General features: G+C 47.8%; 1 protein-coding gene across 1 annotated transcript in view; it reads left to right on the top strand.

The window, feature by feature from the left end:
• The first annotated feature begins 1,607 nt into the window (after positions 1-1,607).
• ESYT3 (extended synaptotagmin 3) overlaps positions 1,608-15,345 on the top strand; it is a 30,027-nt gene continuing 16,289 nt past the window's right edge. The window contains exons 1-6 of the mRNA XM_038181927.2: positions 1,608-1,978; positions 6,715-6,756; positions 7,602-7,736; positions 7,826-7,902; positions 13,755-13,821; positions 14,362-14,451. Coding sequence (XP_038037855.2) covers positions 1,688-1,978; positions 6,715-6,756; positions 7,602-7,736; positions 7,826-7,902; positions 13,755-13,821; positions 14,362-14,451 — 702 coding nt within the window. The 5' untranslated portion in view covers positions 1,608-1,687. The remainder of the gene's footprint in view (positions 1,979-6,714; positions 6,757-7,601; positions 7,737-7,825; positions 7,903-13,754; positions 13,822-14,361; positions 14,452-15,345) is intronic.

Below are 15,345 nucleotides of genomic sequence, written 5' to 3'. Positions count from 1 at the left end.
CTGCGGCCCCACTGTTTTAGTACTCAAAAAGCTGCCACCTGTCGGTGCTTCTAAACTGCATGTAGTTCTCTGAGTTTGAGAAGGAAACTTGAAGGAGGAAGACGATGGATTTACCTTTTATTACAGCTTCTCCTGGTAGCAAAAGCAACTTTTAAGTCTTCAAAGCCCCCGTTTAATTTAGATGATTCTGTTTTTCTGAAAGGTCAGACTTCAGGGCTCGGGGTTAACTGTGAGAAGGCTCACTCCATGACTGAAATGTCACACTGAAAATGTTTTACAATGCTCCAAGTGGCAGTGGGGAAAAGTAAATGACAAGTCAGCCTCAGTTTTTGGTCAGGGGTAGAACAAAAACAGGTGTATTTTTGCATGTGAACATACCTCCTGATAGATGTAATTGTGCGAACTCAGCACTGCATGTTTCTTAATGTATGATATCAGAGAAGGCAGATACTCCTTCAGCTGTTAGACCTGTTGGTTTTTGGTGTCTCCTCTGTTTTATGAAGAGAAATGCCCTCTGTGGTCAGACCACTGGTCCGCTTCCTCGTGGTGGCAATAGAAATTGCTGTTTTGGGAGAGAGTACGAGCCTGGTCGTTTTCCGAAGTCCTTTTCCTTCAAGCCTCCCCCGCATCCACAGCTGTGGGGAGTACATTTGTTGGCTTTGTTGTTTGAGAATTTGTCTAATCCTATTTTGAACCTGCTGATACTGTCTGCCTTGCAGCCTCCAGCTTCTGGAGAGTTACTGCCCACTACACAAAATCCATATCCATGCTCTAGGCTGATTTATCTTTGCAACACCCCCAGGAAGAAGAACATAGTCATCCTCCTTTTGCAGAAGGGGAAGATTTGGGGCTTGTTTCCCAAAGTACCTGTTAATAGATGTCTCATGCATGAGTTTGCCTTATGTGAGGCATTTGAGTCCCAATGTTTTCAGATGCCTGAACTGATTTCTATCCGAGATCAGTCATGTGTGATGAGTAACGTACAAACGAGGATCACTTGCAGCACTGTTTGATTTTTTTTGACTGACCCATTATTAAACACCAATTCCATGGCAAAATTGGGGTCCAAACCCTGTTATCCAGCAACAGGGCCTCCTTTTCTTGGAGCCTGGCCCACTGTTTGCTATGAAAAGGGGCTGTGGTGAAAAGCTGGCACCATTCACGGGTGTTCTCGACTCATCCACCACACAAAGCGTAGCCTCTGCCCGATGCAGGGGGAATTGCAGAGGAAAGCAAAGCGTTGGACCAGTCTGTAGGATCGCAGCGTGTCTCCTAAGGCATATGTAGAGTGGTATGGGATTAATCTGCTGAGAGGAAACGCATCTCTAAGCGCGCCTCATGATTCCCCAATACCTCTGCACCCCCTAACGCATAATTCCCCATCTTCCAAAGGGTGAACACCCCGGGTGCCCCCCTCAAAACGAGAGGAACCGGGACCGAGGAGCACCCCGACTCGGGAGCAGCACCAGGCGCCCCGCACCGACAGGCGGCTCCTGCCGCCCATCCCTCCCCCGCAGCGGGCTCCGGGCTGCCCGCAGCCGGCTCCCTGAGCACCGAGCTGCGGGGCGGGGACGGAGGGGTTCCCTCCCTTCTCTTCTCTTCTCGTTTTTTTTCCCTTCCCCTCCTCTCGCCGCCGGCTGGAGGCAGCGCACTCTGCCGGGGCGACCCCTGGCAGCCGGGGCGCGCCATGGAGCCCGCCTCAGCTCCCTCAGCCGCCTCAGCGCCCTCAACCGCCGCCTCCCCGCCGCGGGCGCTGCTGTCGGCCGCCGGCCGGGCGCTGCTGTGGCTCGGTCCCGTCTACTTGGCCGGGTACCTGGGGCTGAGCGGCAGCTGGGTGCTGCTGGGGCTGGCCCTCTGCTTCTGCTGGGGCCACAACCGACGGGGGAAGCGCCAGCGGCTGGAGGCAGCCGCGGCGCTGCTGGAGGATGAGAGGCAGGCGGTGTGCAGGGGGCTGGCGGCCAGGCACCTGCCGGCATGGGTGAGTGGGGGTCGTGGGGGTGCTTCTGGGGGTTCTTGTGGGGGTTGTGGTGGTTCTTGTGGTGGTTTTGGGGGTTGTGGTGGGTGCCGGGGGCTGTCCGGGGTGCCCTGTGAGGGGAGTAGCTGAGGGGAGCGCCTGGGACCCTGCAGCATCCTCCCGTGTTTTCGGGTCTTGGCTGGCAGAGCAGGGACCAAAATCAAAGTTAGTTTTGGTCAGGAAACCTGTGTGTGGCTCTGAGTGTGTCCGTAAAATGGGCTGCTGTGCCTCAGAGAAACCTATCGAATGCGTGCTGCTGCTTTGTGGCTGTTCTCATCTGGGGAGATGCTTATTCGAGACCTCATCCGAAAAGTTTCCTCCTCCTCTCCCTGCCGTCATTTAAAATAAATAATAATAAACGCATCTATAGCATGATGCACTCTGCTTGCTAGAGCGATAATAGTAATAAATCTATAACATAACATACTCCTGCTGAAAGCCACAGGTGCTTACCTTCGAAGAGACATCTCTTGGTGGTGCGGACAGCCACCCTCCACTTGTTTGCATTTATTCCTAGCCATTCCCGGCTTTAAAGCGAGGAAACTTGTAAATCCAGCTGTGCTGCTGCTTCTGGGTCCGTGGCTATTTGCTCCGTGCCCTCGGTTGGCTAATGGGGAAGGATTAGTGGCTTGGGTTTGTTTCTAACCATCGTATGCTTAGCATTAAAAAACGTGCCAGGAACTGGTCGGGAGGTGCTTTTCCTGTCAGGGAGAGACCATCAAAGAGCTCTGTTTGCGAGGCAGCGATGGACAGGCAGCGTTGTTCTCTGCAGCCCTTGGTGCTCCTTGGTACGGTGTGAAAGGCAGGCAGCACCCCCGGCAGCTCCCGGCAGAGCTCACACAGCTCCCCGCTCCTCTTCCCCCTGCCAAACGCAGAAGTTTTTCTGCTTGTTTGTTTTCACGGTGTGTTTAACACCCCTCAGAGCAGCAAGGAGCAGCGTGGTGCTGTCGGCTCTCGGGCAGGTGCTGCGGGAGCCGTGCTGTGACATCCTCCAGCACCCTGGGTGTTGGGAGCAAGAAACTGGATCCCTTACCTGTCACCAAAAAACCGGGGTCAGCCCAACGCACAAACACAATCTCAAGCCTTTAGTTGTGGTTGGAAATGCCCGTACCAGTGTGTGTGCTTTTAGTTCTGACCTTTATCAGTACTGCCACATCTCCTCTCCTATGCTGATAACTTCTGTTCAGCATCAGCTGGCATTTGCTTACACAGTATACTTGACGTTTTATTTTATTTTATTTTTTTAACTTCCTTTCTAGTTTTCTTTCTATTCCCTTCATCAGCTTGATCTTCTGCTTCTTTTCCCCCTGTGCCAGTCCTGGAGGCTGCTCCTCACCTGCTGCCTGTTCGGTTTATTGTCTCCGGTGTCATCTTTTTTTATCTTTCTTTTTTGACTCCCAGTGTTCACGAGCCTTCAATTGAAACAGCTCTAAAAAAGTCCCTTCTGTTCTTCTCTCCTGACGTGCAGGGGTGGGAGTAGGAATAAAATTCAGGTGGGAGCATGGGTTGGAGCTGCAGTGCAACGCTAGGAAAGGCACTGAAGGTGTGGAGCGATGGCTTTGTCTTAGGGGCTCGGTAAATTGTTGTCTCCTCAGGTGCCCTGGAATGAAATGAGGAGGATCCCTTCAGCGAGGAGTTAAGGCCAGTGGCTGATTGCACCGCTCGGTTAAACGCTGTGCCCGTAGGAGCAGCAGGACAGGGGCTCCTTCAGCTGTGGCTCAGGCTCTGCACAGTCCTGGTACCAGATCTGAGGAGATGTGTTTGTGTCACTGCCTTTCCTTCAGTGGGGACACCAGTAGGGTTTCCCTTGTCTACCCACCCAGCTGTTTTAGGAAATCTGCAGGGCAGTGCTCCAGCAGCAGCCTCTTGGCCAAAACCTGCCAGTGAGTTTGGAGGAGAGGCATTCCTGTACCATCTTAGGTGGCTGGAAATCCGCTGGGGTCAGGCAGAGTCAGATCTATGTCTTGGAGAGGTGAGGCTGTCTGACTTCAGCCCAGGCAGCATTTACCTTGGGTTTTGTAAAAACCACTCGGTGCCTGGAGCAGAGGCAGCGCTGCTTCCACCTCTGTTCTGGCTCTGTGGTGGTGGCGGCTTCTCTGTGCTGCTTCTGCAGCTGCAGCACCTTGCAGGTGAGAACATCGCGGTGTGCTGGGTTTCCTCCTGCTGCCAAATGCCTCATGCCAGGAGAATTTGGTATTGGAGGTACAGAGCAGGCCTTTTAAAACTTGGGCTGCCAGTTTCTTGCTCAGGCTTCTTTAGACTTCAGACACACTTTTTTGTCCCTGCACAGGGAGCTAAGAAACCCATCTCCTTTTTTTTTTAAAAAAAAACAACAAAACAAACAGTGATGCTGAAGGATACATTCCTATGTTGTATTTGAATGGATTGGCGCTGTCGTGTCTCACATGGTTTTTGCTGTTGCTGGGATCATTGGTGTGGCCTCCTCCGGGGCAGGGTGGAGCCTTGCAGAAACTTACACTTCTCCTTTACTCGCTAGTAATTGCCCCTTACCTGGGGTTTTTGATCTTCAAAGCTCTTTTCAGATGCTAAGTAATTTCTGCAGCATTCCTGAAATATTGGCAAGACGTATGCCTGCTTCTGTAGATGATTTTTGATAGTGAGATTTGCCCAAGGGCACGGACTATGCCTTATTTTGGGACAGCGCAAACTTTGGCAGCTCTTGGTGGCTGGTTCTGGGCTTAGTAGGAAATATTTTGTGCTTCTCCTGTCTGTGCTGTACTGATGGCAAGCTTGGGAACAAAACCCTGATGCCAGGGCTCCTGCTAGTAACAAGGGTGAGCATTGAGTCTGAACTCCCAATGGAACTGGAGATGGTTTGGGTTATGTTTTTGTCTTTTGTGCTTTTTCCAAAAAAATATTAGTACATTTAGGTTCCTTAAGTAAGCAACTGGGTCAGGAGGAGAGCTTGGTGGTGCCACCGAGCTGACCTAGAGTAGAACTCGTCTTCTGGTAGACCCTAGCAGGACGTGCACGTTGTTGTAACACCCTATGGACAGGCTGTGCTCAGAGCTTGTGTCTGGGTGACCTGAGGTGTGCCACAGCGATCTGTGATCCACTGTGGTTGCTTTGGGGGTTGCCCTCGGCAGCCCTGTTGGGCATCTGTGGCTCAAGCAGTGGGTTTTGTTTCACTTTTTGTTATGGTGGGACTGGCTGCCACCTCCATCTCATGGGTTTTGCCTGTTTCCTCATGCTCCAGCTCCTATCCACTGGTTTTGCTTCTTGGATACTTCTTGTGGCTACATCTCCAGCAGCTGTGGCCCTGGTGAACAATACTGGCAAAGTTCAGGGGTTTATATGGTGCTACACTTCTCCTTTTAATGTTGGTGGGTCTCACAAGTGGGCTGTGAGTTTGTTTTTGGGATCCAGTGCCCTGAGTGGTGCCCTGGGTCCCGGTCTGTCCTCCTGGGCCACATCCTGTACCTCTGCACCTCTCCTTCCCTGAACCACTTCCATCCCTGCTCTGCCCTCCCTGGGACTGATGCAGAACCATCCTGCGGGCGCTGTGGAGTGCTGCAGGGCTCACCAGTCACATTGGAGCTGGGGAGCAGCTGCCCTCAGGGCACCCAGGACTTATGCATGCTGGCACAGGGCCCTCTGGGCAAAGATGAAAGGCTGGCAGGTGAATTGGAGGTCCCCCGATTCACATAACCCTCCTTCAGGTGAGATGTCAGCTGTGTTGTGGTGGTGCTGATCGTCCCTTCTGGTGCTGTGTTCCCGCTCTATCATGCGGATAGAGCCAGGTAGGAAGGCATTTCAGGGAACCTGCATCTTCCCCTTCAATGGAAAAGCTGCTAGTTAAAGTATCAAAAGAAAATGCTTATAAAGAATGTGGTAACATCACTTTGGTTTTTAATGTAGTAATTGGAGATCATTTGAAACATTGTTTGAGCAAGGGGAATGGGCTCTGAAATCATACGTCAGGTTAGAGGAAAAAAAGCAATCTACTGTCGGATTATCCGAATGTCTCTGAGCACCTCTCCGAATGCTGCTAAATAAAGCAGCAAACCTCTGCCTGAAGGGTGCAATTCACAGCTCTCACGTACAGAGGTAGTGCATTGTCCTACCCCGTTCCTGCATCAGGCTAGATGCTGGGATAAGGAGTCCCTGTGCATCCGAGTGCTTTTGGAGAGCTGAGCAGTGCCTGTCTCAAGAAGCTCGAAAAGTCCTTCCCTTGTGCAATATCCTTCTGCCAGCCTGGAGCACCGGCTGAAAATACCACGCCCAGAAGACTTTAATGGGGGATTGCAGTCAGAAGACCGTGGCTCTTTGCTCAGCAGCCCCTTGGTTGGGGCGAGCCAGCACATGGGGTGAGCCAGCACAGGAAACAGGTCCTGTACACCTCGTGGTCTTGAAGGGAAGCAGGTTCTTCCCACTGCATGACCAAGAGGGATTAGGAATCTAACGCTGCTGTTCAGCAGGAGCAGGATGTGACTCTTGCTTTAATCACATAAATGTGCCCAGAGGCAGGCTGCTGCATCAGCACACCTCTCTTCTTTTACCTTTTATTATTTTCGCAGTTTTTCAAGGCCGCAATAAATTATAAACGATGTGGGTATGAGGGCAGAGAGATCTCAGCTTCCTCTAAATCCTGTTCTGTGCTCTGTGGTATCTTTTGCATACGATGTAGTATACTGAAGCGGATTGCATGTGGCACTCACTTTATTTTTCTCCACCTCCAGGTCCATTTCCCTGACGTTGAGCGAGTGGAGTGGCTGAACAAGGTGAGGAGCTCTGAACTCCAGTTTCTGAGGCCCTCTGCTCTGAGCTGAATCCCAGCACAAACTCCACTGGCCAAGCCTGACAAAATTATCACATCACCACAAGAAGTTACAACCATATCAGTGTCTGTGTTCAAGTCTTGGAGCAGGCAGAGTTGTCACAGGCTTTGGTGAAAGCCAAGTGGGTGCCTGGCTGATGTAGGTTTGATAAATTTAACCACAGCACTTGTGAGATTTAAAAACAAAACAAAATTGCATGTGTGTACGTATGCATATCTATGTGAATATATTATTACTTTAGCAAACGTAGTGGTATTTCCTCTTGCTAGAGAGGTTCCTGGAAAGCTCTGTGCCAGGTGCTCCTATCAGGCGTAATCAAGCTCACTCCAACTGACTCTGGACTTAAAAGCAAGACAGCTGAACATGTAACTCAGTATCTAGTAACAATCCTGTTTTTCTTCAGCAAACTTTCTTGTGGATGTGAAAGCTCACCTCTTTCCTCTCTAAATAAACCTGTCTGCAGGGAACTCTGTGACACTTCCGAGTAATTAGAGACTACTGCGCTTCAGAAACTTTAACCCTGGGCTTTGCTGGCTCAGGCACTGTGGTTAGAAGCAGTCAACAAGCGCCGTGCTGTTGAAAACTCACCCTTCAGTTCCTAAAACATATTCCTTTTCTGAGGAAATGAGATGAATCTTTCCCTAACGATGACTTAAGAGCACAAACGTTACTTGGTATTTTAAAAGGGCAGACATTGGTAGCCAGGTGTTCTTTCTTTGCCTGTTTCTCAACTAAGAGTATCTTACACAAAGAATCTTCAGTGTGTTTTTGCTTTTGCTGTACTTTAGGTCCTCATACAGGCCTGGCCGTACTTTGGGACAATCATGGAAAAAACGTTTAAAGAAGTTCTTGAACCCAAAATCAGAGCAAAGAGCGTACATCTGAAAACGTGCACCTTTACCAAGATCCACTTCGGCGAGAAGGTAGTGTGACTGCTTTGCAACACTGTAGGACTCTTCTCTTAGGCTTAAGAGGTATTAACCACGCCCTATCTTGTCTGTCTTTATTTCAGTGCCCTAGAATCAATGGAATAAAAGCCTACACCAAAGAAATTGATAGAAGACAAATTGTCCTAGACCTGCAGATATGGTAACATTCCGTCCTTGCCTATGTCAGTGGTTCTTAATTCACTGCCTACCTGCGCGTGAGTTGTCATGCTGGACTGGACACATGGTCCACTAAGGTCAGCATGAGATGGAGCTGCTTATCTTGTATCAGCCCAGAGTGATATGAGATAATCTGTCCCCCAGCTGGATGTCCCCATGTGGTTCCTCTTCAGTCCAACATCTATAGTTCTTCTGGAACTACTTGCCCTATTTTTTTTTTAAATTCCTTAAGATTAATCCTCTTATTTTACTCGCTATGTGTTCCTTGTGCCACCCAGCATTTTATTTTATTTTTTATTACAGCTGTTCTTTTAGCAGAAAACTGCCTCTAGCTCTATTAACAATAACAACAACAAAACCAGATAAAACATTTGATACATTCCAGGCTGTTTTGAATGAACTTTTGTGTTTTGTTAACACTGAAGCCACCATAGAGCTAAACTTTCTTCTGGTTTTGCCTGGAGAATGGAATTACTGGGGGATTTACCACTTGCGTGCTGCTGTAGTTCTGCAGTGGGTTTTTGGGCCACCTAGTTGAAATGGTTTTGCTTCATGGTAGTGCCAGGAAAAAGCAGTGTGAAACTATGGGCTGTCTTGGCAACAGCACAGAGCTGCTCAGGACCGTGCCTGCTGCTTCATGTGGCAGCATCCCCAGCCCTGGCAGGGCACTGGTGCTCCCTGCAAGACAATGTGCTCGGTTTTCAACAATGTTGTGCTTCAGCACAGTCAGTGAAATGCTCTTTGTAATAGCCAGACCAGTTTTAGGGCCTGTGGCAAATCATTTGTGTTTTCCACATTGAGATCGAGGGTTTCGATACCTTTAAGGCTCTGTGGGAGGTTGCTGCTGTTCTCTGTTAAACTACTTCTGCAGGCTGCTTCTCCCACATACTCATTTTCACTGTCTTTTAACAACGGTAATCTGCAGAGGGATTCCCCCACCTCCTCATCCCTGTCCTTTTGGCAGACCCAGCAGCATCTCCAAACTGGCCACTCACTTCTTTTCCTCCTCCTGATAATAACTTAACCTGATTTATTATCAGATAACCCAAGTGTTTTCTGTATTCACATAGGAGTCTTCAGCCTACCTTGTCTCTCTGATAGGGAAAGCTTCTGGGCTGTGTTAAAGGCCCAGCTTCTCTTACATTAACAAATTAACATTGGTTTCTGCAAGTGTGCATTGTACAGCTGCTGCAGAAGGTTGTGTAGGAATGGTGAGAAGCAAATCTGTGAGCAGTGGTGGTTATTGACCTGCTTTTTTCCAGGTTGCCAAAGGAACTTTTTTCCCCCTATTTCTTTAATCAAAGAAATTGGCAACCTCGACTTTTCTGGAGCCAGGCAATCTCCTATCACAAAGCAGTTGCCCTTAGCTGCATGAATGGTTGTGAGTGTCTGTGTTAACGCAGCTGGTGTTGGGAGAAAAGCTGGTTAGGGGAGATGGACTTGAGCTGCCCCAACGGGAGGCTGCAGCCTTTTGCACCACCTCTTTCATCACGTGCCAGTGAGTCAGGTTTGGGTGGCTGCTCACCAATGTGAGTCCTCTGTTTTTTTCCCACTTAGCAGAGAGGGAAGATGAGCCTTTCAGTCAGACCTGTGCTGATGATGCTGAGAGGGACTGGCTCCATCTGGCTCTTCTGGAGCCAGAATCTCAGCCAAGCTCGAGCTTGTTCTGCTGCCTGAGTGCAGGATGTGACCCTCTGCCTGACCAACTCACTGGATTTGTTGCACATCAGCTGCCTCATTTTTATGTACAGAGTCCTGAGCAGTACTAATGGCAGAGCTTTCTACTCTCACCTGGCCCCTCATCCTTTCTCGTGTTCCCTCTAAGGACAAAGGTGAGATTTAAATGGCTGGGCTCATCCGGAGAGCTGAGCCCCAGCGTACCAGCTCTGGAGGCTGGAGTAACGTGCTGTGGATGCCAGTGTAGCACTCTTGGCAATGCTGAGGGCACGTGGACTGACTTCCCTCTTGGGTTAGGTTTTGGAGAAATGGAGCTGTGGCGCAGTGGACATTAAAGAGCTGACACGTCTGCATGTTATTAACGTGACTCCGTGGTGCTTGCAGGCATAATTTGGTGGGAGTTTCCCCTCTGCTGAGCCCACGTGAGCTTGGCCTGTTGGCTGGCTCATCGCTGTGTGCAGCCCCGCTCAAAAACTCCTCCTGTGCTGTTGCTGCAGCGGGGAAGGCTGAGCTGCTGTGTCACATGGATGTTGTTATCCAAGCTCCTGCTCTGCCCCGCTCCAGCACTGAGTAACCCTCTGCGTTAGGCAGCATCCTGCCTCCAGAGATCTCATCACACTCAGTAAACGCAGCAGAACAGGAGGAGGTCCCTGATTTGTATGGGCAAGACACATCAGCAGAGTTAGTGATGCAGTACATCACATGGAGTTACCAAAAGGAACTCAAGAAGCTGCTTTAATTAAATCTGTTAATAACAGCTTACGTATCTCTGGCATCAGAGCACCGGGAATGATTTTGTCATTACTGTCTTGGCTGCCCCAGATGAGAAGACTGCACCTGAGTTTTTGACAGGCAAACTAAGGCTCAGTGGTGAGTGCGTGTGAGCAGCACAGAAGGAGCACTTAAGCTGTCTTGCAAAATCTTTCGCTTGCTCTCTGAAATAATGATCCCAATTGGTGTAAATTAAGTGGTTTACATTTTGTCATGGCTCATGGGACCGAGCGGAAATGTTGAGATAATTGCTGCTTACTCTGGGATCTTCTGTACAGATAAAATTTGTCATTTATCTGTCTGAAAGTCCTGGTGTCTGTCTGTTTTGTCTGTGTATCCACTTGCTGCACAAACAGAGCTGATCTACAGCTCTCACATGGCACATCAGGGATCTTGCAGTGGTTAAATGCAGTATAAGGTCCAGACAAACTGGGATCTGAAATCCTAGGTAGAAAAAAACTTTCCTGTGCTCTTGGTTCTCCAAATAATTTGCCCTAGATCGAAGTCATGAATCTGTCTCCTGAGCATGGGGAGCTGACAGTTGTGTTCTCCAGATGAATCAGTGTCAAAGCTTTCCAGAAATGCTCTCCAGAAGTGCCTTGTTCAAAATAGGGACTTCTCAAGTGCAGCCACTTGACCTCCCGCAATCATTTTTCTTCCCACTAATCCTGCAATTCCCCGAGCTACTGTGAACCCATGTAATCGTTTGGCTCTAGTCATCAGAGATTTGAAGTATCTGAAGGCACCATTAGCTCCTGGAAGAGTGTCTTGCAATCCAACTGCTACGTGTTTTGTTACTCTGATTTACTACTCTTATAATAACTTTTATTGCAGATGTTTTGAGCGTTCATTTCCTTGCTCTTCCATGGCTTTTACAGTGTGTGAGATGTGATAGAAAAATGACTATTTATTTATAAAATAAATACAAATATGCCTTGAAGCTTACTCTTCAAAAAGAGTATCTGAATTTTGTAACTGGCAAGTTTGCAACTCTATCCAGATGGTCTCTGTCATCTGGTGCAGGACTGGATAAAGTAGTCAAAAGAAGCACGCAACAACGCTTGGAGCTTTGGTGGGGTTTGGGCTAACTGAGCTTGTGGGATTTTTCGAGAAACAAAGCATTTTGGAAACCTCTCAGTTTTGAGCAGAAAAGGAACGCTTGCTGTCAGGAGCCTGACTTCAAAGACAGAAGGGGAAAGGCAGACACGGGCTGTTTTTTCTCATATCTTGTGGTACTTGGTCACACTTTCTTGCCTCTTATTTGCTCATTACTGCTTCGTCGTTGTCCTAGGTACACAAACTCGTCAGTATGTGCTCCTGTAGCATCCGTGCCTTCAGCCAGCGGGCTGTCCTCGTATCACAAACACCATGGGCCCAGCTTTTCTAGCTGGGCGCAGAAGAAATGCAGATAAGGGCACTTCTGCAAGCTTCCCCGCTCCTCATACGTGGCGTAGGTGTGCTTATCTACATCTCCGTGCGCAATGCAGGACTTAGGACAGAAACAGGTTCATCTTCCAACCCCCAACAGGCAGGCAAAGCGTGCTCCTGGGGATACCAGCACAAGGGCTCAGCCCTACATGCCTGAGTGCCAAGGCTTGAAGCCCAGCAGGACAGCTCGGGCTGCTCTGTCTGGGGGAGCCCAGCAAGGTTATGCCAAGCAGAGGGGGCAAAGGAAAGCAGGAGCAACGTGGACTGGAAATAAGGAGTAAAAGTGAAGAGCAGAAGGCATCCTTCCAGGCACCCCATTGTGGGAGTGGTGCTGGTATGAAGCAGACTTAAGGGTGATTAAAGGCTCAGGCTCTGATAAAAGGGGTGAAGGCTGCTCTGACATCCAGGCTTGCAAACCTGATTGCACGCATTGATGTGTTACTAGGGAAGGAAGATGTCTAGGGCTGGGTGGGAAGAGTTTTTGGCTGTGGAGAAGCATAGAAATTGTAAATTGAAACACCACACGCATTATTTGTTGCGTTGGACACTGGCAATTAATCCTCTTCGCTTAATTAATGCAAATTGAGGGACTCGTTTTGGCTTCTCATTTAGATGTTTTATTGTGACAAAGCTCTATTAGCGCTCAGCGTAATGAACTGTAAGATAATATCAAAATTGTGTAAATGTTAAAATAAGTGTGTTTAATTATCTGACTAGCTTATAAGGAAGATTGTGTTAAAGTTGGCATAGCCTGTGAGGTTGGCTACTGGGAAAAAAAATGAGAATGCTCCAACATTAAAGGCTTTAATTTGAGCATTTTGAACTTCTTAGGTTCTGCTAAGTGGCTCTCTAAACAGAAATTCAGGAACTTTGCTTGCAGAAATGGAGACAAATTCACAGAGCTGCACGTTCTTGGCAAGGTTTTTTTTGGTGGTGGGGAATCTGTCTGTGCAAATTACCGTGTGAATTAGCAGCAACTACTGCACTATTTGCCCATATACCTGTGGTCAGAGCAGAAAAAAAAAAAAGGCCTTTTCCTTTGATTGTGGGATGAAAGTATGCACCCAGGCAGCAAGCACAGCACATTCATTGTGCTGTGGTATTTTCACCTCTCTTTACCTGCGGGGTGTTTGTGTTTGCACCCAAAAAGAGCTATTTCTCAGAGGACTGGAAGGGAACTTGGTAGCTCCCTTCAATTGTTTTCTGCCAGAGGCATCAACAAATCTGCTGGGTTCTGCTCCTAGGGGAGTGGCTATTGTTTTGTTTTGTTTTTTTTTTTTCTTGCATAAGGTGATGTTTGCACTTTTATTAAAGTCTAAGGTGGTTTCACACTTGGCATTCATTTTATTTAAGGTCTGATGTTCTCCATGGCAACTGACCAAGATCTCATCTTAAACCATTGTCTTTTAATTCAGCTTCAAGGAAACCAGGTTATTTTTAGCGATGTGTTCGTCCTTCAAATGGGCTTCTTGGCTGTGTCAGGGGTGAGCTATAATGTACAGGGCCCCGTCTGTGATGACAGCGTGGCTCTGCGTCAGCTCAGGAGTTGGGTCACTGGGTTGTAACCCAGCTGGGATCCGGCCTTTGGCAGAGAGGGGAGCAAGAGGGCAATTGCCCTGACTTTGAATTTCCAATGAGACAGTGGTTCCCCTCCTAGGGAGCAAGAGCAAGCTTGCCCCAGCCAACTGCCAGTCTTAAGAATGGGAAGGTAACCTAGAAAAATGTTGCTTTGACATTTTGCGGATAATCAATGTCCCAGCTGACTGCAGGGTTTCTGTTGTGAAGACCTTACTCTTGTTCAACATGCTCAACTTTCCCTTTTCAGATGCTTAAAAATTAATCCCTGCCTGTGATGTCAAGTTGCCAATCATGTAACTCATTTCCTTTACACTCTGTACAGCCCAAATTTGCTCATCGAACTATTGCAAACTGTGGAGTAACGTGAGAACTTTCTTTCAGTTATGCAGGAGACTGTGAGATTCACATGGACATATCGAAATTTAATCTTGGAGTGAAAGGCGTACAGGTGCGTGCCGTGCTGATGCTCGTTTCAAGGCCATGTGCAGCAGGAGGTGGCGTGTCCCGGTGGGCAGGACTCTTGACTGGAAAACCAAAGAGTAGTAGACATGGGATGAAAAGCTTTATCTGTTTTGGCTGGGGAAATGGTGTCTTGGAAAACACCTTAAAAATAATATTTAGGTTCTTAGTGTGACTCTTAAACAGGTTCATTGCTAGAGCATTGAAATCACAAGGGCCAGCTTCTGCCATGGGAGTTCAAGGAAATTGCATGTTGGTAGAGAACTTCAAAAGAAACAATTCTGTTAGGGTGTTCATAACCTGTTTTAGATTAGACCAACAACCTGGCCTTGCAATACTGAAAGCTATGTATCAGTATCAATCAGTAGCAATGGTTTGAGAGAGAAGGAGGTTATTGTTAGTAAATTCCAAGTAAAATGATTTCAAGCAGGGTTTTTAAAATTATTTCCATCACTGAAAAGCTCGGTTTTGAAACTGTATTCTGAGAATATCTTCGAACTTGATTCTCCTTGGTCTATTGTATTTGCAGCTGTACGGGACACTGCGAGTGATACTGGAACCTCTTCTAACCGATGCCCCTTTTATTGGAGCAGTGACCTTGTTTTTTATGCAGAAACCGGTGAGTCACTAGTGAACTGTACTCTGCAGCCTCCTTGATTCAAGGGCTGTCTTAGTGCATAGTTTGGTCTTCAGTGAGCGACACAAATTGTCCATCGCTAGCAAGCCAAACTGCATACCTGTGAATACCCAGCAGCGTGGGTACTTGAACAGCAGATTCCTGGTTGCTAAATGCTCGTCTTAGACCCCTAGAGGATGGGAATGAATTTGCCCTACTCTCTTGCAGTAGTGCCTATAGAATTATTTCTATTCTTTGGTCTAAGAAGGGGAGGAATTTCTGATGTTGACAGCACAGCAGCCATTTCATAGACCTTTGCTGGAAGGATCCTGGCAGATGAAATTAAAGTCTTCCCAGACATGGATTTTAAATGAAGCCATCTTGGGAACCATTTGGTCATGGCCATGCTTTGAAAGCTTGTCTATTTAAGGTCACAAGTGCTTTGTAGTTGAATTGTGGTTAAATAAAATATGATAAACTTTCTAGCCTTGCTTAAAATAATAATAATAATAATAAAAAAAAAACAGTTATAGCACACAACTCTGCTTGATTCTGGGTTATGCTCTGCTTGAGTTCCTGGCTGTCATCTGCTTTTGATATTGAATGAGGTAGTTTTGAGTTTGTATGTTGCAGCATTATGTAAACAGATGAAAAACTCCTTTGTTTATTATGCGAACAGAAATACAGATTCCAGTGGTGTTTGTAAATTTCCCTGCCTCAGGGCACAGGCCAACCTCTAAGTGAAAGGTGAGGAAACAACTTCACAGTCTAGGTAAAGCTGCCGGATTTACTGCGCATGACCCTGGGGCATCTGCCAACAGGCATTGCTAGGGGCTGAGTGCTGTGTTTTCCCATGCTTGCAGGATAAGTCCCAGCGATACCTTAATTTCAGGTATG

The sequence above is a fragment of the Anas platyrhynchos genome, chromosome 7 (genome assembly GCF_047663525.1).
Source record: "Anas platyrhynchos isolate ZD024472 breed Pekin duck chromosome 7, IASCAAS_PekinDuck_T2T, whole genome shotgun sequence".
NCBI classification, from domain to species: Eukaryota; Metazoa; Chordata; class Aves; order Anseriformes; family Anatidae; genus Anas; species Anas platyrhynchos.
The sequence above is the reverse complement of the archived record's forward strand: the minus strand, read 5'-3'. Positions and strand labels throughout refer to the sequence as shown.